This window comes from Orbicella franksi, chromosome 11 (genome assembly GCF_964199315.1).
Source record: "Orbicella franksi chromosome 11, jaOrbFran1.1, whole genome shotgun sequence".
Lineage (NCBI taxonomy): Eukaryota > Metazoa > Cnidaria > Anthozoa > Scleractinia > Merulinidae > Orbicella > Orbicella franksi.
The window spans coordinates 16,695,662-16,723,408 of NC_138155.1; the positions used below are offsets into that span (position 1 = coordinate 16,695,662).

The 27,747-nt window shown below is 38.2% G+C and overlaps 2 protein-coding genes and 1 pseudogene across 3 annotated transcripts in view; 2 read left to right on the forward strand and 1 right to left on the reverse strand.

Annotated features, from left to right (window-relative positions):
* LOC145503133 (uncharacterized) overlaps nucleotides 1-27,747 on the reverse strand; it is a 403,728-nt gene that overhangs the window by 181,992 nt on the left and 193,989 nt on the right. The window lies entirely within an intron of this gene.
* The window catches only part of LOC145503103 (zincore component SEPHS1-like), a 162,596-nt pseudogene that overhangs the window by 29,235 nt on the left and 105,614 nt on the right, over nucleotides 1-27,747 (forward strand). The gene's annotated exons all lie outside the window — the stretch shown is intronic.
* Nucleotides 13,793-27,747, forward strand: part of LOC145503149 (cubilin-like) — a 33,971-nt gene continuing 20,016 nt past the window's right edge. Inside the window, exons 1-6 of the mRNA XM_081482616.1 lie at nucleotides 13,793-13,952; nucleotides 17,518-17,736; nucleotides 17,840-17,974; nucleotides 18,073-18,307; nucleotides 25,251-25,375; nucleotides 26,132-26,356. Coding sequence (XP_081338742.1) covers nucleotides 13,865-13,952; nucleotides 17,518-17,736; nucleotides 17,840-17,974; nucleotides 18,073-18,307; nucleotides 25,251-25,375; nucleotides 26,132-26,356 — 1,027 coding nt within the window. The 5' untranslated portion in view covers nucleotides 13,793-13,864. The remainder of the gene's footprint in view (nucleotides 13,953-17,517; nucleotides 17,737-17,839; nucleotides 17,975-18,072; nucleotides 18,308-25,250; nucleotides 25,376-26,131; nucleotides 26,357-27,747) is intronic.

Below are 27,747 nucleotides of genomic sequence, written 5' to 3' on the forward strand. Positions count from 1 at the left end.
TGGCGACAGCGATCGAAGAGCGAGTTGCTCAACGCGCGCTGCTTAGTCATCAACAACCTCGATACGATAACAGCGATACTACGTTAAAAGACACCGTGATTGTTTTGTATCATCTCACGGCTAGTGATCATGATGGATACGAAATAAGCCTGTGCTGATGAGTCCAAGATAAGTGAGTGAAGACAAATACAGTAAGCAGGTGCAACATCGCGATCTACATAGCAAGTGACATGGGAAAAATGATACTACTTTTTCTGTATCCTTCCTTTGTCATAACTATTGGCTAACAGCACTAAGTCAAAAGATTAAAGGTACTTTGTGGTTTTAATTTCCGAAAATTTCCAGTGGTGAATGAAATATCATTTTTCAAAATTGCGGAAAAGAGGACATCCGCGCGAGGTATGCCCACATTTTCGAAAATTTCTCACCAGGAATTTACGTTCCATTTAATTTTTCTCCCGAAATTTCCGGAATTTTGGGTTGAGAGGTTTATATTTAGGAATTTTTAGCAATTTCCCAGGAAATTTTCGTACCACTTACCCCCGTTTCGAAAGTTCTGGAATTTTTGATTGAATGGAACAAAGTGCCCTTAGTTTAGTTCAGTTCTGTTATCGAACGTAGTCGAACATAGCACTTTTTGGTGATATCTTCAGGCAACTTCCCTCACTAATACCATATATACGTAAAGCACTGATCGTTCCATTTACAGTGGAAAAAACGATTTCCAAAACCTTAGTTTATGAGTTTTAAATAACTGAAAAAAAACCTTCATGGAGTCAGTCAGTTTTATGTTCTTTCTTTCCCGAGTGGTTTCTGGCTTGATGGCTATTTAAAAAGTAATTTACAGATTTAAATAGAGAGCTAAAAAGCCATTTATATAACCATAAATCGGCCCGAACATAAAACCTAACACTAAAACGGGCAAATTGTGCAATGCACGACCCGGATCGGTAGATTTTTGCGTGTGGGTTTCCCGTGATAAATCTGGTTGTAGACCAGTTTGCTGGTTTTTCACCATTCTCTTGCAATGAATTAAGATAAATATATCAAATTAAGAAAAATGTCGAGCAATCTATAATTTGAGAGCAAGTTATATTGCGTGTATTTTAATCACCAAAGTCAGATTAACATCAACACTTTTAATTTGCAAACTTCAGCGACCAAAGAATAGGAGAATTTTCAAAGCTGCGACTGATAGGCGGCGTGTAATGTCACCGTACCAAAGAGGTCTACCCGAGAGGCTCCCTCTCCTATAATTTGCAAATCGAGAGTCGGAGGCAATGATTTTGTCAATTTATGTCTACGAAGTTTGATTCCATCAAAGACCGGTCTAAAATCAATCCTTTTGAACTTAATTCACTTGTTTTGATTTTTCTTCATGTTCCCCACATGTGATACGAGGCGACTAATAAAATTTAGCCATAAAGAGCTCCGCAACATCGACTGTTAAAAGCGCCAGTTCGTTGTCAAAAGGTGGTCTGTTCGGTCGTGCACTTTTATCAAATTACGAACGATGACTCCCGATGACTGATTGAACACTGAGTTCGCATAACAACGATTTTTTCTCTATAAGAGACGGACTGAAGGACGAATCGGACAAAACCGAAGCCGTGAAAACGTTGTTCGGTTAAACAAATACTATCTTTTCATTATATCGAAGTTCGTAAACGACCATCGCGGGAATTCGAAAAGTACAATTAGAACCCGCTAGAACTTGATTATTTGAATTCCCCGTTATTTCGAATCCAAAATCATTTCCCTTGGATTTGCTTTTCAGTCATTGACCATAGGCTATTTCGAACTCCCGCTATTTCGAACTATTTTTCGTTTCCCCTGAGTGTTCGAAATAACGGGGTTTAACTGTAGTCCTAACTAGACCTATTGTATTTTTCCATAGCTTTGACCATAAAATCAGTCTTAGCGTAACACTCGTTCCACAAATTAATGGGGTTTCACCTTTCCGAATTAATTCGAGATCTGTGTCAAAGACTACTTACTTTTTACGGTAAATGTGGTCAGTAATCAAGTAGTATAATTAATACCAGAAAGAATCTTTGAGTGGTCGCCGTGCGAGAGCTTAAAAGTTCTTAAGAACTTCGGATCTTAGAATTTGAGTAACAATTTAAGCAGGGTTTCACAATAGAGGTCGTACCTAGCTGTAACCAAAACTCGTCGCTTATGAGAGTGATCCCTAGAAGAGCTTCGACTGTAACTATAATTGAATTGTAAGTGTTCAAGTACGTCAGTAAACTGTGTAGGTTAAGGACTCCTTTCAGTTTGCTTGAATAACTTTGGTATTGTAATTCAAAAATAATATGAAACCAAAACTATAAAGAAAGGGCTTTCTTACAATTTAACTGGCCAGAACAATGAAATTCCATATCGCTTAGCGCAGCATCTTTTTCCGCATAACGGAAAACTGTGGATCCAAATCTAGAAACGTAATGCGTGCATTTAAACGGGCTAAATATAGCTTTAAAAAAACGCAATATATTTAGGTAAGCTTGAAGGTATTATTAATATTTTACCTTTTTGACCATTCGGTAAACAATGAGTGTCGGCCGTCTTCCTTTAGCACAACGAGGAATGACGAGCCATTTTTGTAGAAAACAATATATACGTTAGCTTGTGAAAGTCATAATGCACATTTACTTGTTAGATAATTTTATACATGCCAGACACAAGCTTACACGTAGGCTTGGAAACTTTACAGATGCTAATGGTTGTTATTCGAAATAAACGCGCGTTATTTCTGTCGAACGCAGAACTGTGAGGAACCTATGAGCAACTCAGTGGAAATGCTAGTCGGCTTAAATGTAACGTTGTCAGCTGCTAGCACAAGCAGTCTCTGATGAATCTCAGCGTCCATTTTCAGTCGTATATTTGCTGCCCTCTAGCTTGTCGTTATTGCTTTCGCACTCATTCGAAATCTTCATTGTTTCAATGCATGTTTTCTAGGTAGCTAGCTGTGTAGCTATCGAGACAGGGGCCCGTTTCTCGAAAGCCCCGGAAACTTTTCGGACCCGTAAAGCCATTTTCAGTTCATCTGTATCTAAAAACAGAGAAGTGCATATGCCTGAAACTTCTTGTATGAAGAGAACCTCTGTTCATATTAAGAATATGTGAATAAAACAGCTCTGAGATCGTAAGGTTCCAGATTTTGCTATGGCTTTCTGGGCCCGAAAAGTTTCCGAGGCTTTCGAGAAACGGCCCCCAGGACGGTTAAGATGGAAATTCTAATTGTTTTTGAAAACTATTCTAACAGGTATATTCTTTTAATATGCTGTAGGCTTAAGGTGCACCGAAATTAAAGCTTTTTCCGTATTGCCATCATTCACTGTTGTTTTGTTTGTTGATTTTTTTTAACATCCGCGACTTCATTTTTATTTGCGACTTCCTCTATTTACATAAGAGGTTTTTTTCAGTATTTTCAGTATTGTTCTGAAACCTCTCGTAATTGTCCAGGTCGCACGCGTATCTGAAACGGTGGGCTCATAAAACGACGGTCCGCGGCACACTTAGACAATTTCCAGCAACCCCTGGAAGAAATAAACTTCTCGTCGAAAAGTATGTATGTTCTGTTGCAGGGAAAAAATTTTGTAACCGCGACATCTTGCATAAAAATTTGGCTGGTTTAAATTCGCCTGGCATGAAGCAGGGACAAAATGACCTCAATCTTAAATGTCCCCACAACAGCATAGAGATAGAATGATAGAAAGCAACAGCTTGCGTACTGTCCCTGCGTCCTATCCGTACGTACGTAGGGGCTTGTCCCCACATCACGTCGCCGCAACACGTCTCCGCAAATGTCCCCTTGTGTGTGCCGTTTGTTATTTGTCTTCTTCCTTGGCGTTTTTCTTTCTTTCTTTTTTTTTTTTTTTTTTTTTTTTTTTTTTTTTTCACCTATTTGTTTTCTACTCTTAATTTGCGGCATCGCCTCTGATAGCAGAGAAATCTAGAGTCGATGTGCCTAATTCCTGTGCAGCTTTTTGTTAGGTCAATTCGGTCAATTCGTTTCGGGTAGGTAATTTATATATAGGTCCGCAATGCGTGCTTGTAAGCTTATGTTTGGTTTTATCCCATTCCGTTGGAGTTTGTTTTTAAAAGTCAGTATCTGGGAGTTTAATTGCTATAAGTGAGAAGGCAATCCGGCTGCAAAGATAAAGAAGTTATTTTCAGTGAAACTGGAGACATTGTACTCGTGGTAGAAAACTTGTGGCCCCTTAGTCGCATCCTCAAAGTAAAACCAAACAAAAGAGACGGACTTGTGAGGAAAGCTCGAGAGTCAGGCTGAAACCAGGTCCGCAGTCCTGAAACGTCGCATCGACACGATCGTTCTTCTAGAGGCTCCTAAACTCCACGAGAGCAGCTAGACATTGTTGACCTTAATGTCCTCTATAGACTGCGAGTAGTCTCTCTTTTGCTCGGAAATCCGTGGGGAAGAACGCAATGAAGAAAGCAAGACAAGTGTGACTGCGAGTGTGACATGCAACAGTTTGCTTGTAACGTTAGAGAACAGTTGTTTCGTTATTGACTAGATGGTGATGAACCATTTCGAATGGATTTAGTGACAATATATTATACAATTATACAATTAAATTATAAATTATACAATTGCATCGAGCTTCAGTTTAGTTCATCAGTTACTTCAATCTAGCTACCAGTTCACATCAATAGGAGGAAATATCTGTAAGTTGTTTTTCTTTATCTTTTTTATTCTGTTTGTTGCCTTTTCTTAGAATTGTTGTAACCTATTGCTTTTTAGTCGAACACCACATGATACAACCAGGTGCGTTCTAGAAATTACCTCTAAAACAAAGTGAGCAATTCGTTTTCAAATCACCTCTCGGTCTGATGTCTACATTAGTTCGAAGATAACCGCTGCTCAAGTTTACTAAGACTCAACTGAAAGGAAATTATGGCCACGAATTTGAGTGAAGAATCAACCACGCGCGATCGAGACGGGTGACCTTTTTTACATGTAACGTGACCCGGAACAACGAAGGAATTAGACACAAAAAATTCCTTTAACTTTGCACAGCGAAGGCAACCATTACCAAGTAGATCAAAAAAGTTACGGAATACATTTCTTTTTTCTCGAAAAAAGAATTCTATGAGATACATTTGCATGACTGTTATGTCATGTTTTGAACAACATAATCATTTACATCCATGTAAAATAAATAAACTGTTATTCACGAGGCCAATTAACTAACTGAACATTCTTTCTAGGTGTTTGTTTATAGACCAACATTCTGTAGTTAAATGTGAGTTCTGTTTCCATTCATTTAACCCGCTAATAATATACATGAAAAAATTACTCGATTCAGATTGTAATACCAGTGCAAAAAGTGTAACACCAGTGCAAATTACACATCGTAATTCTGGATTATGATTGGCTGAAAGACAACAGGAAATTTTCGAAGCCAATGATATTACGTAAAATGATGAGCAAAATTTTGTGCGGAAACTTTGAAAAAAGTTTTCTCGAATGAGAAAAAATGGCTTTAAGAAAGGTCTTCTGGCACTTCCTCCACGCAAATTTTGTCATTTTTATATTATTAATAAGTAATCATACGGTTTTTCTCGTTCAATTTGGAATTAATTTGCACGAGTGAGTTTTTCAAAAAGCTGAAATTGCACTCGCCGAAGCGGCTCGTGCAATTTCAGCTTTTTGAAAAACTCACTCGTGCAAATTAATTCCAAATTGAACTCAAAGCCGTATGATTACCTATACTAACCAGGTGATTCAAATTACAAAACCGCGCAACTTTCAGAAATCGCTGAGAGAGGAACCGCTTTTAATGACTTCGCTAACCGATTCTGGTGACCGGAAATTGTGTGACTATTTGTGACCGGACGTGACATTTCGTAATCGACAGACTGACCGTTGTAATCGGATAGTTTTTAGAAAAAAGAGAAAATTGCCAGCACCACGAGATTCAGGAGGGGTTGTACAACACTAGGAGAACCAAGGAATAGAAACTGATTTGTAATAGACCGAGTGACTTTGGGTGTACCCCTAAGTTCGGTACACTTGTTTGAAACCCGTTCGAACGGAAAGTTTGTTCAAAAATGGTGGAAAGAGAACTTCAGACCATCTAGACGTACGGTCGAATATATTGTCCGAGTGGCTGATCTGGATTTGACTAACTTTTTTGCCATGAAAACAAACGTCGAAAACGCGACCAAATGAGACTGACGCAATCTGGACATCATGGGGTGCAAGATACCATGCGACCGCGAGTGGACTTGATATATCTGTCATCTCAACCATGGTTACCGTCCTAAACCATGGTTAATCACAGGGTAGATCGAACTTTTACCTTGGTTAACTTTCTATTGTCTCGGGCAGCGTTAACAATTTCCCTCGAAATGAACACATCACAACACTTTTCATTGCCTGTCTTGCCTGTAAGTCAGTTAAAAAAGGCTCGCAGTCAATAATAAATTCGGTCCAGCACCGGGTTCATCGTGGCAGAGGCAACGTTACTTGTATTAATGAAAACAGCTTCAGATTGGCAGCTGAAGCATATTGAAGTTTAACCAGACAGTGTTGGTCTCTATTTTGTTAAAAACAATGGTACGTGCTTGTCATAAATTAGCACAGATTAGCGAAGTTTGAATGCTAAATTTAGGTCTGAGAAAGGTCAAACAAGGAACCACAGCACCCCAAATGACTTTATTTCACAGAACACCAGAGCAGGAAAAACACAAAGATCGCACTCCGAAGGGTTTGAGATCACCACAACACCACAAGTTGGGATTTTATTCACCACATCACCGCTTTAAAAACAAAGGAACAAGCTTAAATGTTGGCCTGTAGACAGCACTAAAGCTCCCATTCGATTGGCGTTCATAAAAATCTTCTTGCTTGCCCAAAGCACAGGGGACCCAAACACTGTGTCAGCGATAACATAATTATTTAAAAAATAAATGCACTGTTATTTACCTGTGTTCCTGGGTCTGTTTGAGCCGTTTAGAAGGGAGTTTGACTAGAAGCAAAGGCGGTTTACATTTCAAATATCATCTTGTCTGCCACTTTGTAAATGCAACAATCCGATTTTGTCTCGAGTTTTCACTATCTTCGTTAACTATTAACTCTCATCGGGAGAGAGATTCTCAGGTTTCATAAAATCCTCCAACCTTCAATCCGGACCGATGACTATATGAGATTTTGCAATAATATTGCATAATCTCACAAAAACGGGGACGAACAGTGAGGGGAAACCAGACACGGCACTTTCAGAAGCTTGATACCGGGATTTATTAAATCCATTTTGAAATCACTGGTTATCCTTGCAATCTGATTGGCTTTCAGCAGTGCGATTTATTCACGAATCGCACTATTTTTTGCTCTAAATCGCATCTTTTTCTCAGCCAATGAGATTGGGACAGTAAAACAAAACAACCAATCAGATTTCAAGGTTAGTTTAAAGTAAGCAATAAAATTTCCGGAAAATGAAAGACAAAAAGCCATTGTGTGGCGAATTTTGTAACAATTATTGCTAAAACTTTGTTGTTGATGTTTTTCAAAACTTTTGACGAATTTAATTAATTACAGTTTCTAAATGACGATTACGAGCTCCTTCAGGCTGAAGACCTACTTTACAGGAAGTTTCCAACATTCAGTGTCCATTTTGACGAATATTCTGGCGGTTGTTCTTCAGCATAAAAATTGTGCGATTTCAAAACGGATTTAATAAAGTGGCAATTGAGCTTCGGGTCGTGCAATTTTGGTCTTAAATCATACTTGTGATTTCAAATAGAACTCGCGCTGCGCGCTCGTTCAATTTTGAAATCACGCGTATGATTTCAGATCAAATTGCACTCCACTCAGTTCAATTACAATTATTTATCTGTGCGACCACCCATCATTAACTTTTATGCAGATTTCTCAGTGCATTCAGCAACAGTGAAGTGTTAGGCAAAAATGCTTCCATTCGGAGTAAACTGCCGACTGCAGCTTGCTGGTCTCGGGAGAAAAGAGAGGAAGGTGTGAAGCCAACCTGCTTTATGTCGAAAGCGACTTCAGTACCACAGGCAAATCACTCACAGTATTCTTTGCCCGTTGAGGCGCTAAATTTGATCGTTGAGTCAAAATCTCTGCCCGTTGAGGTAAATAATTCGACCATTGAGTTATATTTGCCCGTCGAAAGAAAAGCTTGCAATCATATTGTTCTGTAGATTTTGATTTCCTTGCTTTTAAACTCACAAATTCATGCTATTAAAACGTCTCATTTTCACTTTTACTGGTAATGTTTAAGCATAAAGGCTAATTTTTAAAACGAATACTTGTAGAAATACATCCACTAAAGGTTTCTTGGGTCTCTTAAACCAAGTTCTGGCATTTGTTACGTTCTTTTCTTGACTCAAGAAAAAAGTTTTGGGGCTCTGTTGTTGTTCCACAAAAGCCCTTTAAAACTAAACTAGTTGGAAAAATCGTAATTCTCTTTTAAAAAGCTACACCAACCCCTATTATACCGTTTATTTCAAATCTTATTATCAGTATTTCCTTCAAGCTCTGGCGCCAGCACCCACTTTCACATTAAAACTCTTAGTTTAGAATCTACAGGTCACGTAGCTTCAAGAAACGTGACAAAACAGTGTTCAGGCGCAGTTAAGAGCGTTGAAAAGTGAGATGTTGTTATGCCATGCAGCGGTAATGCCGGATGTACGTAAGGTGAAAACGATGAGGATCAAAGCGTAAGACTTCGCTTGAAAAAGGAATTTGTTGAAACTCTCATGTGCAGTTTGCTCGCCGAAAGTATTTAAGGACGTTCGGCTACCCATATTTTTCTTTTGATGGATCATTTTTTCTATCGATTTTCAACGTTAAGCGAAAAAATGAAGAAAACCTATCTATTAGAAGTTAGCCTGCGAGCATGCAACTTTGACTCACGCGCGCGAGCGGCGAAGAGGAAAGCAATCCTTCGGCAAGGAGTCTGGTGAAGAAACCTTCTCTTCTCGCGGCTTCGCCCCTCGATTTCGCGAACTTTTTTCCCCAACTTTTTTCATTTCTGAAACAGGTAATTCATTATCTGTCCGCAGTAGAAGTTTGAAGAAAATCTATCAAGTAAAACATTTCGCGCGAACGTGCTTAAATGGCTTTGGACACCAAAAAAAATTTACAATGAAAGCTTGTGCTGAATTTTATTGTCGTTAAATCGCTGAAAAATTCTGTCTAAAAATTGCTGCTATGCATTACTGACCTTGAAAGGTTTATACAGACCAGTTTGTTGTTTCTTGGTCTTCTCCGAGTCTCTTTGTTCAACAAGCTGATTCAACTCAAGAGAGCATGAGCGAAAAAAAAAAAAAAACAAGCTGATTCAACTCAAGCTCGCGGCAAAAAACTTGAGCTCGTTATTTCGTAGCTCACAGGAATTATCTTCGTCATCTCCGGATGAATTATTAATTTTTCCATATTTCAGGAGAAAAAAAAAAAACAGGAATTATTTTTTTAAAAGTGGCCGACTTCGATGAAAAAAGTTGCCGAGGAAAAGTACAAATAAACAAACTGACGTCAGCGTGCAATCACATGGGCAAATGGATCGAGCGTATTAGCCAATCAGAAGGCACGCTTCTTTCAGCCTATGTTATAAATGTACGTTCTCGAGAGCCTACTTAGAACGTAACGTTATTGCTAAATTATATCTTTACTGCGAGGGGATTTTTATAATCAGTACGAGACATTGAAGACAATACTTATACTTGAAGGCCAAATAAATAAAGAAGGTCCTAGACCGATACATTGTTAGCCAATTGGTTACTTTTTTAGTATGTCAGAAGTTGTCCATCCTTACCGTTTATTAATTCTTTAGATTTATCATCTGCCAAGATTTGGCCCCGGCTGTGAATCTCCTTGCTATTCTCCTAGCGGTGTGGCATCCCATGCTAAAGGTTAACTCTTACATGGATCCAGAACTGAACTGAACTCTCAAATGAGGCTTTCAGCAGGTCAACTTCGGAGTACATGAAACTGTCTCTTGGTAAAATACTTCGACGATTAAAAAGAAATAAAACAATAGGGATGCATATGACAGTGGTCTTGGTCAGAACGACAAATTCTATCGGCCTGCAGGCCTACAACAAGGCGAACAGCAGTAGATTGATTCAATGTGGGAAGCACAACAACCCTCGAGTATTAGAGATAACCTGACCTAACTGTATAAATATCAGTACCTTGTCTGAGTTGATTCTCAATATATAGGCCTTAGATTCATTATCGCATGACGCTTCAACTCATCGTGCATTTCGTCAATTATTTATACCTTCATCAAGATTTTTTGCTCTGTGTTTCTTGGCAGTAGAATAATAATAGACCAGGTAAGCCATTGGAGAACGCCAGGAGTTCTTTCAAAACATTTCGTTAATTTATGTTACATGCATTAAATTTCGAAACCAACCAGTTAAAATGCAATAATGGACTTCCATGGGTGTTCTTAATACTTCTCAGTATCTCATTTTTATAATTTAACATTCTTTATTTTTCTCTTCTTTAATTACAAGAGAATATGTGAATGAATTCAATTTCCACGTACTGAACGGTTGAGGAAGCTTGTCGCTTGTCATTTAATTGAGAAAAAATCTGGAACCTTATTTGATGAAAGCGAAACGAGTTTCATTTAAATTAAGGCAAATTGTTAGCAGGTTGCCAGTAATTGTAAGTCATTACATTCAGTCGGTCAATCTTATCTTAAATAAATATTATAACAGCCTCATAATGGCCAAATCTGTCCAATTGATGAAAGCTTATTAAAGACGATTAAGCTCATTCTGGAAAGACTGGCCCTACTCAGGGCGGACACTTCGCGAAAACTATTGCTAGCTTAAGATAATGATTAAAAAAGTATTTCATTAATTGGAAGTTATTGAGACACGTGACTAGTTATAAGTTTTAATTTGAATATCAGATTGATCCGACTATGTTTACATATTATTTGGCGTATGAACATGTAGTGATAAGACGCTAGGCTGGAACATGCATTTTCAGCAAGTGACTGCTTTCTTCCGCGATTGAGAAGCGCACAACTAGTACTGACTAGATAAGTAAAATGACTCGTTAAAGTCTCAACGAAATTGCCAGGTTTAAAAACTAACTTTTAAGCCAGGAATGACGCCAGAAACTAAAAGGAGTGCTTGAAAACTACAAAACACCGCAATTTCATTTTGTATCGAGAAAAGTCGTCAAGCACAAAGAACTTTATTCAAATTCGATCATGCAAAGAGAGATAACCAAAGGTTTTGGATTCTCTTGGTTTTCACCATTTTTTTTTCCTGGGAAAATACCTTCAATAGAACTCAAAAACAATAATGATAACCTGTATGGAACAAACGAAAGATTACGAAAATCTGTCTATCGGGTCACGGCAAAAGTCAAAAACCCTGGGAACGAGGTTGGTGAGCCTTCTGTAATAAATGCTCGATGACGGCCTCCAAAGATGGATATACCTTGACAAATTGGCTCGACGACACGCTCATTATCTGGAAAGCGATGTTCAAACTCGTCTGATAAAAATGAGCATCCTCAAATGATTGTGTAACATTCCTGGGAAAATTGTTTTCCTTTTTCCGAAGCCACTTGGTCATACCGTATTCGTGCGGAGAAGAAAATAGAATACACCATATTTTTGCTCGGCGCCTCGGCACTTCACTTTTTGACCCCATGGAACGTCGCTAAAACGTCCGGCCTTATAGGCTAGGACTGATAATCTTTCTTCAATGACCCTTCATGCTCTCTTAAAACTCTCAGAAACGGAAAAACAAAATACAACCTCTTCAGCCATTATCTTCCCCTCATCATTAACTTAAGCACTACTTATAATATTTGACACCGCTTATTTACCGCGGTGTTCTCTATTTTTGCAGCTACCTGCAGTGTCAGTTAGATTCAAAATCAGGGGAAAATAGGCCCTTTGCAGCTGGGATCACGTGACCAAAGTTTTCCTAAAAATATTATATATTATGGGCTATAAAGAACGCCAGAAACTAAAAGAGCATATCGAAAATACCAAAATGGACAAGTTTGAAACCCCTGGCATTAAAGAGTAAGTTTATACGTCAGTTTGAATTTTCGGCAAATTTAGAGGATATCTATGGAAAGCGTTGTTGGAGAGAAAGGTTTTGCTCTCCATCTTCTTAGTTTTTAAAAATTCAAACCGTCATAAAATCTCATTCTCTAATGCCAGGGGCCTCAAACTTGGCCATTTTGATATTCTCGACATGCTCTCTCCATTTCTGGTATTCTTAAAGTTGCAGCCCCTAATTTTATGAAAAGTAGGTCACGTGATGGCTTAGCTGCAAAGGGCCTATCAGCTTTCCAGTCCAGAGCCTGGACTCAACGGATTGAAAATTGCATGTCATTGGTTCAGAGTTATCAAAGCAATAGCGCTTCGATCCAGAGGCTTTCAATCGAGACTTGACTGAAACCGGAAAGAGGTTCCCATGCAAGGCCTCCGGTTCCCAGAGTAAGGAACTCATACGTTAACGGCTCAGGCCTTTCATAATACTTGTTATTCACCAAGCCTAACAATTTGCTTTTTGCGCTACTAGCTGCTACTATACGTTTTGTAACGTTATCTGAAAAACGTTTTGCCCACTAAGCCTCAAACTCTTACATAATTTAAGGGAGACTAAAGCCTGACCTTCTGACCTGCAGAATATTTAAACTAGCTACGTATATTATGATAACGACATCATGATGGTGATTAAAATCTGCTCAGTCTACAATTCTATTTAATGTCCTCCAAAACTGGTTCATTTCCTAGTACTTAATTCTCTTAATCTTTTCAGCGAATTAAGTTCCGCTGACCAGATTACGTCAGGTCCTGAGCGAGTGAGGAGAATTTTAATGATGATAGAAGTTCTCAAAACTGGAATACCGAATTTCAAAATAACATGCAAAGGCAAATCTGATTCGCCAACTTTTATCTGTAATTAGAAGAGAAACGAAGAAGCTGTTTCAACGTACTGTGTTAAGTCCGATGCGTGTTGATTTAGTGATGCACAATGAGTGGAAAGTGTACAAAGAGCACACGTGTTAAGCAGCTGGACCTTTTCACAAGGCACGTGTGTACTGTTATTGAAAATAGCACAATCAAATGTGTTGAATGATCCAAATCAGAAAAAAAATATGTTTCTCCATATTTAGCGACTGTCAATTCTAACTAAGCTCACAAAAATACGCGCGCGACCATTTTATCGCAGCTCCAACGTAAAGCGCTGAATATTGCTACCATAAGCTTACTCCGCCAAAATTTGGCAATATCCGTCCATAATCATTCCTTCAATATATTTCGTAGTTAACAGTTTCGTTCAATAAATTAATAATTACAACATCCTCCTAAGAATAATAAGCAAACAGAAACTCATCCTAGTGAGATCAATTTAGGCAGAAATCGACATTAAGAAATGTTAGGCTTTTGAACACGAGGCGACCTAAGATACGTTCTCGACCAATGAAAACTAGATTTGGTGTCTTTCAGAGTTCTTTTCTGTTCAAAAAAAATCTTTTAGCACTCTCTGCGACCACATTATGTAAACTACATTTTTGTAAAGAATCGGCCGCAAAAACATTGCCCTATCGTGCATAGCTCAGCGTGTCGAATTTGTTGTTCTTAAGACAATAGTCTGCCTTGAAACTCTCAAACAAAGCAAACAGCTCAGTGCAATTTACATAAATCACATTAAGCACAAGTTATTTATAATCCAAGAAATTTTCATTTAACGACTAAGCCTTACAATTTGGTGGGAATTATTAATTTGCATAAGTTACCGTTCTTGTGGAGCCAACTCAGTGATTCTCTTTACTTTAAGATTTCCAGTGTTCATCTGAGAAGTGTTTTTTCTTCCTTTCACCAGAACAATGGTATTGAACTGGGTTTACGTAAAGTGTTCAATTCCAAGCCTAATCTTGCTTACCTTAAGCAGTATAAATGAAGCCACAGAACAAGGTACGTACTTTTAAACAAGCCAAAAATAGAAGTTTGCTTCTCCTTGTAACTTTTAATTACTGAGATTCTTGTTCTAATACTTTTTTGTACTTTTTGTCACGCCAAATAGAAGTGTGGCCTTATGGTGCTCGATATTTTTGTGCTAACTGATGTTTTTCTGAGTGTGTATAATTACCGTTGATTGCCACACTACAGGTCGAAACAGTGTGTCAAAGTACTACGAGTGTGAAAGTTATTGTGTGTCAGAACTTTTCATGTTGTGGTTTACGTGCTTATACGGTTAACCACTCAAAATTTGTTACAAATAATACTGTCAGTATTTCACTTAGTGTGTTGTCCGGGATTAGTCAGACAGTTTATAAACTCGCCCTCTACACATGTTAAGGTATTTCCAAATGCTAGTCGGCCAGAAATATTAAGACATTGGCGAAAATCCGAGAAGTGTTCCTACACTTCCTCTTGGTTTTAACTTGAAAGAAATGAAATTGTTAGCAACCTAAGAACTTAAAGACAGGGGAGGGGGGGGACTCCGATTTGAATTAAACTTTAGACATGATTATGCCGGTTAATTAACAAGCAAAATTCATTCATACTTTTAAAACTTTTACTGAAAATGTACCACTTTTAATGATTTCTTGCTGGTCAAATAAATCTGATGTTGCCCGGATGTTATTCTTACCTTTAGTAAGATTTACTGACATCGAACTGTGAAAAGTTCATTTGATTTTCTAAAGCACTAAAATTAGAAAACTATAAAAATATTTATTTGAGTCGAATTTCGCAACTAGTCCATCCTGAATGAACGAGACGAGAATCTGCTTTTAATGCTAGAGCAATAGCTATCTTTTGACTACATAATGCCATGTTGTTGCTATATGAATTACATGAAAGGCATAGTTAGCCTTTGTTTAGGAAATTGTAAATTTATATTTAATAAGCGTCAATACTTTGTCCTTCAAGATGAAATCCCTCAGGCATGACACCATGAACAGTTGCCACCAGTGATCAGCTTTCTAGTAATTGTTTCAAAATCGGGCAGTGAATTATAATCTCAAGTCCATCAGATGAATTAAAACCAGCATGATGCAAAGCAACATTGGAAGCGGTCGAATTTGAGCAAGGTGCCCAGCAAAGAACTGGCGCAGCTGTCCATCACGCCATCGCAATAAATTACGCTGATGGTCGTTAATACTAGGCGGTCGCTCTTAATATCAGACAAGCCGAATATTTCTTCAGCTAGTGCGCAAAGTGCCACTTTTCACAGGAGCCGTTTTCTTCAAAAATGATAGTATTGACGTTTAATCGTGGCGTTTTAGGCGAGTTTTGTCGAGCCATGGTTCGTATGTTGTCGGATGGAGCCAAAACATCCATGTGGAGACCAAACGAACCTGATATGCCGGAAAGCAAAAAAGCCGTTCCAACAAATTGCTAAAACACTAAATTACGCCAGTACATGTCTTCTTGACTGGTCGAAAGTGATCGTATATTTAACATTTAAATTATTCTCTCTCGTTTTCTGTCCGATTTTTCGGTTCTTGTTTCACGCAGCGAGGAAACACTCCAAGAACCGAGGAAACCGAAGGCTCTCGTAGGTTATTTTATGGGATATTATAGTTCACAACTCAATTTTCCATTGTCGACCTCATTAGTCTAATCTGGTCACTTGACAATCTTACAACGGAACTTTTAAATTATTAGACGGTGAGCTCGAGGTTTATATCGTAACAATATTTTATAGAGTACCAGGTATTTTTATCAAGGACCCACAGGCTAATGATTGACATGATTAACTTTCATTCCAATTTTGACCATAGTCAGTTGAGGGTAATGGGCCGAAAATTCTTCTCCATGCCACTCGGTCACGTGTGACCACTGCTGCCTCGCTCCACAACGTAAAACCCAAGGCTATCCTTTCTTTTCTATGGTTCTGCCCCAGGTGTCTCTCGGTCTACCACGTTGTCTGTTTCCCTCCTGAGCCCAGGTCAATGCCGTCTAGGGATGTTAGCTTGCATTCATTCTGAGAATGTGGTCAATGAACACAGGCTGATAATTGCCCACGGGGATGGTTCCAAAAACAAATACTAGCTCAAAAACAAAGTTAAAAGTCTTATGTAGTATTCTAAAAACAAAGAATTTTCAAGGGCAACTATCAGCCCCTACAGTTCACGCTAAATTTTCTGTATTTGTCACGTGACGCGACAGTGTTTGTCAGTGCAGCGGGTAATTGCTAGGAAGTTGAGCAATGACAACAACGCCCAGTAAAAAATTAATTTATATTTTACCTTTAAAGTTCACAATGCTCCAGAGCCTGTGGGTCTCAAAACGAGAGACAGGTTTTAAGGAAAAACTAAAAATTAGCAGCGGTTGTTTTGCGTTCTTCTAAGAACTTGATTATTTCACGTTGCTGTTTAAGAGAGCCGGGACGGATAATCAAAAATATAATTAGCTCTTATTAACCGAGCAGGATGTCTGTATGGGAGAGTCTTGACCGAGGTCGTGAATACAGACCGAACGCAGTAAGGTCTGTACGCACCACCGAGGTCAAGATTTTCCCATAGAGACCGACTAAGCTCGGTTAATAAGATGTTTATGATATGGCAACTGAACAAGAAAAAATGCATTCGTTCTTGTAACTGGTTTGTGACTAGCGGGCATTTTGCTTGCGAACGGCGATGAATCTGCCAAAGTTTGCTCTTCCTCTTTCCTTTTTTTCTCATCAGGCTTTTTGGCACTTCCATAAACTATGGAAGAAAAGAAAATAGAAAATAGTTGATATATTTGTATTTTAGTTTGCAACCTTTTCAAAGCAAAATGTAACCGATGATGCCGGTCTAGATGGGAAAACCGAGACCGGGGTCAATATCGATTTCAGCAAATCAAATTCGTGAATTCGGTGGTTCCCAGTCCTTGTGACACAGAACTGTACAGGAAAGCCGTTGCATATTCGAGGGTATTCCATCGAACCTTTCCATCGCGTTCTGCGTATAAGCTACTTTGATTAAGTTAGGCAATATATTTTCTATGGCATGGTATAAAATAGTTTTGCAACGCTATCAAGTTGTATACCATGGAATATCCCACTTGTCACTTGTATTTTCTTGGTATGCACACTCGCAAAAAAGCGGGAAAATACAATTGACTGGCAGGATATTCCATGGTATACCACGACGAGAAAGCTTTACTAGTATGCAGAAAGTTTTGTAGAGTACGTGTTCCGCCACTGTTCTGCTTTAGTGACGTTTTCATTGTCGTTGCCCTCGTGTTGACGTCATAGTTCACCACTTAATTCCCTTTGCCAAACTCCCGCAGATCATTTATGAAGCTGAAGGTGAAAAAGGAGCGAGGGTTTTATAAAGGATTTCGCAATCAGAAGTTTTCCATCTTTTCAAAGAACGAAATGCATGTGTAAAACATTATTCCGTTTTTCTTGTCAATGAAATGAAACAGTCGAGTAGACTAAGTTAGTCCAGCACTCCCAGTACTCTGTCTTTTTCGGTCAGCTTCTTGTCTTCTTTGCTGTTTCTTGTTGTTACTTATTTTACTTTCTCCTTTTCACTTCTTTCAGATTGTAAATTCACTCTATTACAGGACAGCGGAACATTTCAGACTCCGAATTTTCCGGTAAAATACCCCAACAATATTGAATGCGTTTGGAACATTCAAGTTCAGCCGGGTCGTTTTATTTTACTCTCCTTCGATGTTGTTGAGTTAGAAAGCTATAGAGGGGAGTGCATTGATCTTGTAGAGGTAAAGGATGGAAGCAGTTCTACAGATCAACTTCTAGGTAAGAAAAGAACTACACTTCATCCGGAAGTGCAAGCGTCCTTCAGTCTTTTCTCCACGAAAACTGGTCACGTAAAATACATATTGTTCTTTTTTATTTCCAGGTAGTTTCTGTGACATCAGTCTTGTACCTAAGGTTATCACATCAAGCTCAAATACCCTAAGAATTTGGTTTTATTCTGACAAATCTGACGCATACCAGGGATTTAATGGCTCTTACATCAGCCAATGGGAAAAAGGTGAATTAGTTGTGTATATGTTTTACTTTAGTGATGGAATGTTTTATTTTTTTCTTCCCCAGAACTAACCTGTACAAAAATTATTTTCCTTTAAACAGGGTGTGGCGGTGCACTAACAAAACATTCCCAAAGCATTTCGTCGCCTCGCTACCCAGATTATCCATATCCAAACTCGATACAATGTGACTGGGTTATCACAATGCCGCGTGGCAAGTTTATTCGACTCGAGTTCTCTGACTTTGAAGTGGAATTCAACTGTGACGGCAAATGCTGGTGTACTGACCAATTGGAGATATGGGAAGGACCAGAATTTAATGATACAAAGCTAGGAAGGTGAAAATGAAATGTTCTGTTTTGATGGCATCTGTCTTTTCAATTATTATCTATTTAGAAACCGTATATGATAAGTATATATTCGATGGTGTGAGAGATTTTATCGTCTAATTAGATTGGCGAAATGATTTTCTCCCACGTGTGGAGATCATTCTATCCGATCATAATTCAGCTGTCAGATCATATCAGTATTTCCAGTGCGGTTACACTGTCGTCGCGTCCTTTTCAGTTGGATTGCTTTCCCCGGTTTTGCACTTGGTTTTAAATTTTTAGCCTCCTCGACCACAGGACTGAATATTAAAAGTTGGAGCAGGTTCATCGCCCTTTAGATAAACTCAAGGAACAGCAAAAAAAAAAAAAAGCGCTCGAGAAAATCCCGGAAGGGACGAATTAAAAGGGAGGACGAATTAAACAGGTAATAGTCCTACTGTTAAGAGCCAAAAATAACCAGAATTGTTCATTTTGTGATAAAAGCATGAAACTTCCCAGGATGACTGACCTCTATAAGGTAAACATTTTCTGATATGGAGCCATCCCAAATTTTCACCCAGAAGCACGCTACGTGCATGTCAAAAAATGACATATTAGGCCCCTACATGGGAGCGAGGCTGAGTTAAAATGCTTATTTCTAAGCCTTTTCCGGAGTACTTTGCCTAGATTTCTTCCTTTTTAATATAACAGCAGCTTATAAAGCATCTGGAAGTCGAAAAATTTTTCACGTGATTAGTCACGTGACCATCATTTTCAATAAACAATAAAATAATACCGAATATTGCATTAATACGATTAATTTTTTTCTCCTCTTCTTTCTCGTTTTTTCTCGCAAATAAAAAGAAGTTATTATTTTGAACATTACAATATAGAGTACTAAGATATTCAAACTTAGAAACCTGTGTTTCGGCATGCTCAATGTCATATTGGGGCTTTGCATCAAATTGAGGCCGAGACAAAGGATGGATCTATGTTGGCTATTGAGGTGATTTGCTTAAGTCTGGCTTAACGGGATATAACTAATTTCGGTGCGGAATTCAAGAGAAAACTCTTGATTGGTTTAAATCGTATTTGACTAAGCGCACACAATGGTGCTCCGTTAATGGCTGTCTCGGCGACTTCACCACTCTAAAATGTGGTGCGCGACAGGGAACGATCCTTGGTCCTCTTTTATTTCTAATTTATATTAACGATTTGCCTAACTGTCTATCATTTAGCATACCTAGAATGTATGCTGATGACACCCACATTACTTACGCTGGTTCTGATTTGCATTCGATTCAGTCTAGTCTATCTGACGACCTTGAAAAACTAGGCAAATGGCTTGTGTCTAACAGACTTACCTTGAACGCTACAAAACCGGAATTTATATTGATCGGCTCCAGGCAAAGATTAAGAACTCTATCTGATACACTCGAACTCTCCAATAATAATGTTCCAATTGAACAAGTTTCCTCTGCGAAATCACTTGGAGTAAATGTAAATGAAAATCTGACGTGGCATTCCCACATCAACTGTGTAAAAAGATCGCTTCTGCAATTGGAGCCATAAATTTAGTTAAGGTAATTCCCTTGAAATTGTTCTACTATCAAACTTTTTTTGCAACTTGGCATGATTAACATTCATGATATGAACATTAAAAAAATGCAATAAAAAAAATGGGGTCACCGTGCTTGTTAACGCGTCAGCAGGCTCTTAAAATGGGGTGCTTTTACTGGTTGCGCGTTAAAAATTCGAATCACCTTCATACAGAATTGAATTAGGTAGTTGCCGGTTTCGCCCCATGGCGAGTTCGCCCCCACCGAGTTCGCCCCTACCTCGACTCAACTTGATCGAGTTCGCCCCCAACCAGATCGAGTCGCATATAGAGATTATTCCTCATTCTTTTACCCACTGCCTTATTAGATTACTGGTGGCGAGGAAACTTCGCTTGGTGGCGAGGTGACTTCGCTTGGTGCAGTTGACTTCGCTCGGTGGCGACCGGGAGTTCGTTGGTGGCAAGACTCCCCGATGGCGAGATGACATAAACATACATAGACTGAAATGATTCTTCGAAAACTTTTAATAACTCGATGACAACTACGTAAACACGAACACAAAATTTTGGGGCGAACTCGGAATAGAAATTTTATAGTGGGGGCGAATTCGCCATGGGGCGAAACCGGTATCGTTCCAGAATTAAGTCTTGGTTGCTTGAAAGACACAAAATTTTATGTTGAAAGTAAAGCTTATTTTATTCACATAAGCAGTATTGCTTTATTTAAGCCGTTTTTGATTGCCTGGTTGTGAGAATATTGCACTTTTTCGGACGGTTCCGTGGTTAGCTTGAAGTCCTCGCCTTGGCCAAAATACACCCAGTACAGAACTATTTTTCAAAAAAAAATCACGTTCTACTATCAAACCTTTTTCCTTCCTTAAATATGTTCTTTATTAGACTGTTGTTAGCAAATACCCGAAAAAAAAAAATCGGGATTCACCGTGCTCGTTTAAGAGAAAAGGAGCATTTATTTCGCTATCGAGCTTAGTTTCAGGGAAATCTCTTACCTTTTGCACGCGCACGGGCTCATGACTTAGGGATGCGCAATGCAATACTAAGGAATCACATTAAGTCATTTGTGCCTCAATCTACCCTACTCTGCATATGCAACATCACTACCTCAACCTCACTTTGATTACTGCAGCCTAGTCTAAGGTAATTGTGGCAAAACATTATCTAACAGGCTACAAAAACTACAAAACCATGCTGCACGAGTAATAACTTCATCGGTCTATGACGCTGATGTCGATTCCTTGTTTCACAAACTCAGCTGGAAAGACTTGCAATTTCAATGTCAAATTCAGAAAGCTCTAATGGTTTTCACTTTTCTAACGATTTGCCTAACAAATTTAGAAGTGAATATATCACTTCTAAATTTGTAACACGAAATGAATCAAATTATGCTCTGAGGGACTCAGTTAGAAATTTTTTGTTCCCTCTCCGAGAACTAACTACATGAAAAATAGTTTTAGTTACAGCGGCGAAACCCCTTGGAGCAGCTTACCCTGTAATCACGGAAATCAGGTTTATAAGTGGAATGTTGTTGTAAGTTAATTTGATATTAGAATTAGAATTTTAGATTTAGGATCTTAGACATGTTATTCTTACCGTATATAAATAATGATTAAAGATTAAAGATTAATATACCATCCAGTAGGTCGTATTACAAGTTTCCTTGTTTTCTCATTTAAGTTTAGAACGTACTTTAAAAGCAACCTAAACAAATTCAGAGGCTGCATTCAGAGGGATCTAAATTGACATGATTGATGTATTTTACATTTTAATGCTATTCACATTTTTTCTGCATTTCCTTTGAAAAATACTGCAGCAAAGTGATTGGAAACTCTTGTTCTCTTAAAAAATTAACATATGCTTGAAGGCTAATCTTGAGTGCACCGGTTTGTGCAATTGTGGTAGAAATTACAACTAAAAGAACCTTTATTCAGCCAGCGTTTTTAAAAGCAGGCTTAGGAACGTTATAGTCAATGAAAGCTGTTTTTCAAAACGCTTCCTTCAGACCAAAAAGTTCAGCTAGTGTTGTGACATACCTGATCTATTCCGGCATATTTGAAAGTTTCAAACGCGAAATAGAAAAGGTGTCTCAATCACAGTAAGTAAGTAACTCAAGAAAATCATGTCAATCAAACCTATATAAATCGACTCTGTATCTCAGCCTCGATTTGATGCATAGTTCTGATATTACGTTTTTGGCACATTCAAAACATACATTCAAGGTTTGAATTTCCTAGCCTAGATAATATAATCTACATTGCAAATAATAAAATTGGTATGTAAAAAATCATCATCATTTATCATCATCATTTTATTTCTTAATAAAACCTACATTTTACAGTTGCACTGGCCAGTCTATCAATAGTTACAAATGATTTATTATTATTATTACTTTTATTACTATTATTATTACCATGATAAATAGAGAAAAATAGAAAGTTAGAAAAAAAATGAACAAAATAAAAAGAAAAAGTGGGAAAAGAATGTGATTTAACAGATAATATATTTTTTGTTTGTTTGTTTGATTGTTGGTTGGTTTTTTTTTTTACTACTGCTACTGGCATTTCAATTTAGAATGATTCTGTAAACCTCAGTGAAGGAATCTTCATCTTCGAGAACACTTAGTAGTTTGTTTTTAATTCTGAGTTTGAATGATTTCTTTGGTAGTTCTAAAAATGGTAATGATTTCATCAGTGCGTATTGCTTTGCAGGTAATTGAACATAATGGTCACGTGACTATCACGTGACATAATTTAAGACTCAAAGGCAATGATTAATTTGTTGTTGTATCAAAAGAGCAAGACACTAGGCATAGTAGTCCCAGAAGGCAAAAAAAATTGGTATTTTGCATCAGCCTCGTTTCCATGTGAGGGCGTTGTATGCCATATTTTTGACATGCGCATTCCATGGTTCTGGAAGAAAAATTTGGCATGGCTCCATATCAGGAAATATTTGTCTTATAGAGGTTAGTAACCCTGCCAAGTTTGATGCTTTTATCAAAAAACGAACAATTTTGTCCCTTAACAGCTGGACTATAAGCACTGTTAGGACGAAAAACTACTACAAAGGTCTTTTTTCGTTTCTCATTGAGCATTATAGTTGCCGAATTATGTTCATGTGTTATATCTTTGAAATAATGAGTATGCAAAGCATAAAAAAAACATAGAAAGCGACTAAAACTTTTCAGATATCATGTATCGCAAATGATCCCGGGACCGGAACTGATTCCACCGCAAACAGTTAGGAATGGCGTGGACTCCATGAAAAGTCTATGGATGGATACATATTTTCTTAATTATCCTAGGTGAAGAAAAGACAAGTACCCCAGGTATAAAACCAGCAATAAAAAACGTTTCTCACACTTCACAAAATACTAAGTTGACATGTGTCGACTGCATAAATTTTTCGTTTAGGAAACGCACTGCAAAAAGAAACACGAATCTTCGAAGATGATTCTGTCATCTAATTAACCGCTTAGAACTTTTCCCTGTAAACTACATCTACTTGCGTCCTAGATAGCCACGGGCTCCCACGAAAGTCTCTAAGATTCTTTCGTGCTAGGTATCGTAGTAAAAATGTAGTCAATCCACTTGGGAATTCTCAGTTGTCTCCAAATTTGAGGATATGGTGAACATCCTGCGTTATCATACATCTCAGGCCCTGACTCAATAAAGGCATTCAGGGAAGGATCCAGCTAAACTACAAACTTCAAACACAGGATTTCGTAACGTTAGATATCATTTTTAAAGATAATTTGGTTTTATCAGCTGGGTTGATAATGTAAATTGGCCACCGTAAGGAGCTTCGAAAGCTGACGTTTCGAGCGTTAGCCCTTCGGATTCGCTCCGAAGAAGGGCTAACGCTCGAAACGTCAGCTTTCGAATCTCTCTACGGTGGCCAATTCACATTATCAATCCAGTTGATAAAACCAAATTATCTTGTTATACTCCCCACCGACACAGCACCACAGTTTCTTTAGAAACTTACCCCCTCCTATCATTTTTAAAGTTGTGAAATTTGCATGCAAATCGTTCGTACTCAGCTGCACATTTTCTTGCGTTTCATAGAGTAAATGTTGTATCAAAACATTGTATTATTACTGTGAAACTCAGAAAACCGTGAATACGAGAAATATTTAAGGATTATTATTGTGCAGCTAGGAAAAAGCCAATCAAGCGTGAGAAAACTAAACAGCAAACACCAGCGGTAATAGGCCACGTTCGATATATCAACGTTCTAACATGGCTCCGAAGCTTTCAGAACAAACTTCTATGTTTGCTGGTGTTCTCTTTGTATCCAAGTCTCTTTTGGGAATTGAAAGACAAAGGAAACTTTAAAAAATTGCAATTTTGACCCGAAAGCCTCGGATCGATGTTAGAATATTGATATATCGAACGTGGCCTATTGCTTGTGGTTTTGAGGTTTTCTGGCCTGTCCTGAACTTTATAGTGATTGGTTCAGTACCAAATTAACCATTTGGAATCAAATCCAAATGTTCACGGTTTTCTGAGTTTCACAGTCTTAAAAAAAAAGCGATTGCATAAATTTAAAATCCACTGTCCAAATTCCTGAGTCCTCACATTTCCAAATTTTATGGCAAGGCGACCATTTCCGGTTCGGGATCATTTATGGTACAATCTGGGGATCATTTCCGGTCCCGTGATCATTTGCGGTACGGAGATCATTTGCGGGCCGGGATCATTTGCGGGGCCGTACATGTCTGTCATCGCTCTCTCAAGAATCAAACATGAAAGTTCTAGGATAGTATGATGTAAAGTTACTTTGCATGGTATTCAATCACGCATCCATTGGTTTGCATCAGAAATCTCACTGGTGGACTGGGTTCATGCGTTTGATTTCTAACACCTCACCAGCTTTCCAGGAAGTAATCCATATACAGCTTGTTTTTGTCCCACTATAGATACTACCCTCTTAGAGCTTTCTCAGAGTAACCATCTTTCCGTAAGCCTTTCATTCGTTTCCGCCCTCAGATTATATTTTAAGGCCATCTTTCCCTCATTTCTGCACATTTTATGCTCTGTCTGCATTCTGTATACAGCCCGTTGAGTACTAGGATGGTGGTTCTAATGGAGTAGATTAGTACTATACATGTACAGGCAACCTTACTTAAAATACTTTTACCTTCTCAATGATTCCATTACAGAAATCATAAATCCATGTTCGTAGTACAGTGAGCGGAAACAATTTTACCGCAAAAAAAAGTAGCTGTAATAACGAGGCGTATTTCCTGGTTGGTTGCAAAGGCGGGATTTCTCTGTTGCTAACATGCGTTTTTCCTTCTGTGTTTGATACACCTGTTTACCGTCTGATTGACGGCACATTTGAGTTCCACGTCTAACTAAACCATAATTTAATTAATGAAGATATATTTCATTCTTTCAGTTTCTGCGTGTCTGTCCAGGAGCTAATAGTATCAAAAACCAATCGGATAAGACTTCGTTTCACAACAAATAAAGAAGGACGTTTCAAAGGCTTTTTTCTGTCATACACAAGCTCCATAACACCCGGTGAGTCATTCAGTGTTAAAAGTGGGATTTAAAAAAGAACTGGCGGTTTTTGGCGAACAATCAACTTACCGCGAAGATTATCCACTAAAGTCACGACAAATAAAAAATCCTGCTCAAATGACAATTGCTGCGTTCTCTCTACGTTAAGTGAAGATACGTGCAGTTAACTGACGACTAACCTAAACTTTGACTCACTTGAGATGAAAATGCTGAAATTATGTCAGTGAGTCTTTTGCCGGTATCTATAGGCGGCCTACCGTCGTGAATGTATGTGTTTATTATATGGCTGGCTCCGCGAGCAGGCAAGGTGAACCGAATCCTGCGCTGTGATTGGCTAACCGAGTGGGCAACAAGGCGCTATCTTGCCCGCTTGGGACTACCCGCTGTGTTCCGCAAGAAAATGTTATTTTTCTACATAAAAAATTATTTATTGACCAAGCGTCGTTATGGACCTCGACTCCGTCTCTGTCTACAGACACTTGGCCAATATCCGGGGCCAATATCCAGCAGTCTTGACCTCACGCCTGGTCAATAACACATATAAATGGTGCTACTGAGGTAAAGGTAAAGTGGAGCTGACCAGCTGCTGAAAACTGGGATGACGACCCATCTTAACCTGACATGAGTAGTTCTATTTCAAGCTGGCATTACCGTTAAATTTACAAAGGGACAATAATGATGTGATTTGGGCAACTTTCCCGTGGCCCCGATAAAACTAAAAATACATTTGCCTTACAAAGTGTTACTTTTTTTCAGGTTGTGGTGGAGATTTAACAGGAGAGAGTGGAAATATCACATCACCAAATTATCCTATGTCTTTTCCCGCGTTTTCACACTGCGTTTGGCGCATTAAAGTGCCCACTGACCGGTACATATCGCTCCGGTTTCTGGTTTTCACAGGAATCAATGGCGCAAATTCAGAATGTACGCTCGACTCCATTGAAGTGAGAGATGGATATTCAAGAAAAGACCCGCTCATAGGTAACATCAGTGAGACCAAGTTTGTGCTTTCCTCTCATATTGGTCAATTGTGTAATTCTCGCAGGTAAAATACTATGAGCTATATCGCAGGATTAATTGATTTTTCCGTATACAAACGGTTCTTCGTAACGTGTGTATAACTGAGACATTTGCGTTATCTTTTATTATTACCATTATCATTATCATTATCACCATCATCGTCGCCATCACATCGCCATCACCATCACCATCACTATCACTATTACTGTTACCATTACTATTAATAATATCATTTGCTTACATCAATACGAAGCTCTGGAACAGTATGCCTTCAAATGTGAAACAGGCCATCAATGTTGCCCATTTTAAGAGTAAACCAAGAACATTAGACCTTTATTTTTTTGCTCATTTCACTCCACCGTTATTTTGGTAGGATTTTAAATTTCACTGTTTATATTTAATTCTTAGTGTTGACGTTTAGTTAATAGTTAATTGGTGTGTATCAGATGATAGAAGATTATAGAAGATTTTATGACCTTGTAAATCACGTAAATCTTCGTATTTTTACAAGCTCGCTCAAAATACGTACATTTATTATCCAACTGCAGCGAATACCGTCCAAATAACAGTAAAAAAATATACAGCGATATTGCACAGTTACTTGTAAAGTAGAAAACCTCTTTGCCGGACAGGTCGGCGCGCACACTCTCCCTCTTTTCATTGATAAAGTTATTGACTACAGCAGTTGGAAAATAAATCTCTTAATAGATGTTTCGGTGTGTAGCATCGTTTTATATTTTTACTCGTTGTTTGTATTTTGACGAGCCCGGAGGGCTCGTCAAAATACGGCACAACTCGTAAAAATATACAGCAATACTACACAGTCACTAAAACATCTAATAAGATATATGTATTCCCTAACAGGAATACACGTACGTATTTTGAACGAACTTGTACAGCTCTTAGACGTGACGTGTCTAAACAAAGTATTGTATTGTTGTATTTTATCATAATCTTTATTTAAACACAGTATAAAAATTCGTCAGCTTAAGGTGGCTGAACACAGTTTTTGATACCTGTGTTTCATTCACCTTTTTCTCTAAAACCCTTGATCTCTCGGTCGCCAAAAATGGCAGCAAGCAAGTTAACAACACGAATAAAAATAAATAGACCTTTAAAATCGGTTTTGTTTATTTGTAGAAAATCTAGTCATTAGATTTTCTTTATAATTTGCATGCAACAAGCTTGTAACGATTCTCACAAGTTAACACCATTTTGCTAATAATTTAACAGAGAGATCTTTAATTATCCCTTGTTGAAGGTTTACTGGAATATCTAGAGTTTCCTTTGTTAAAGTTCAATTATTTTCAATACTCCAGTTACTTATTTCCTAAAATAATTTCGTGCCAGAT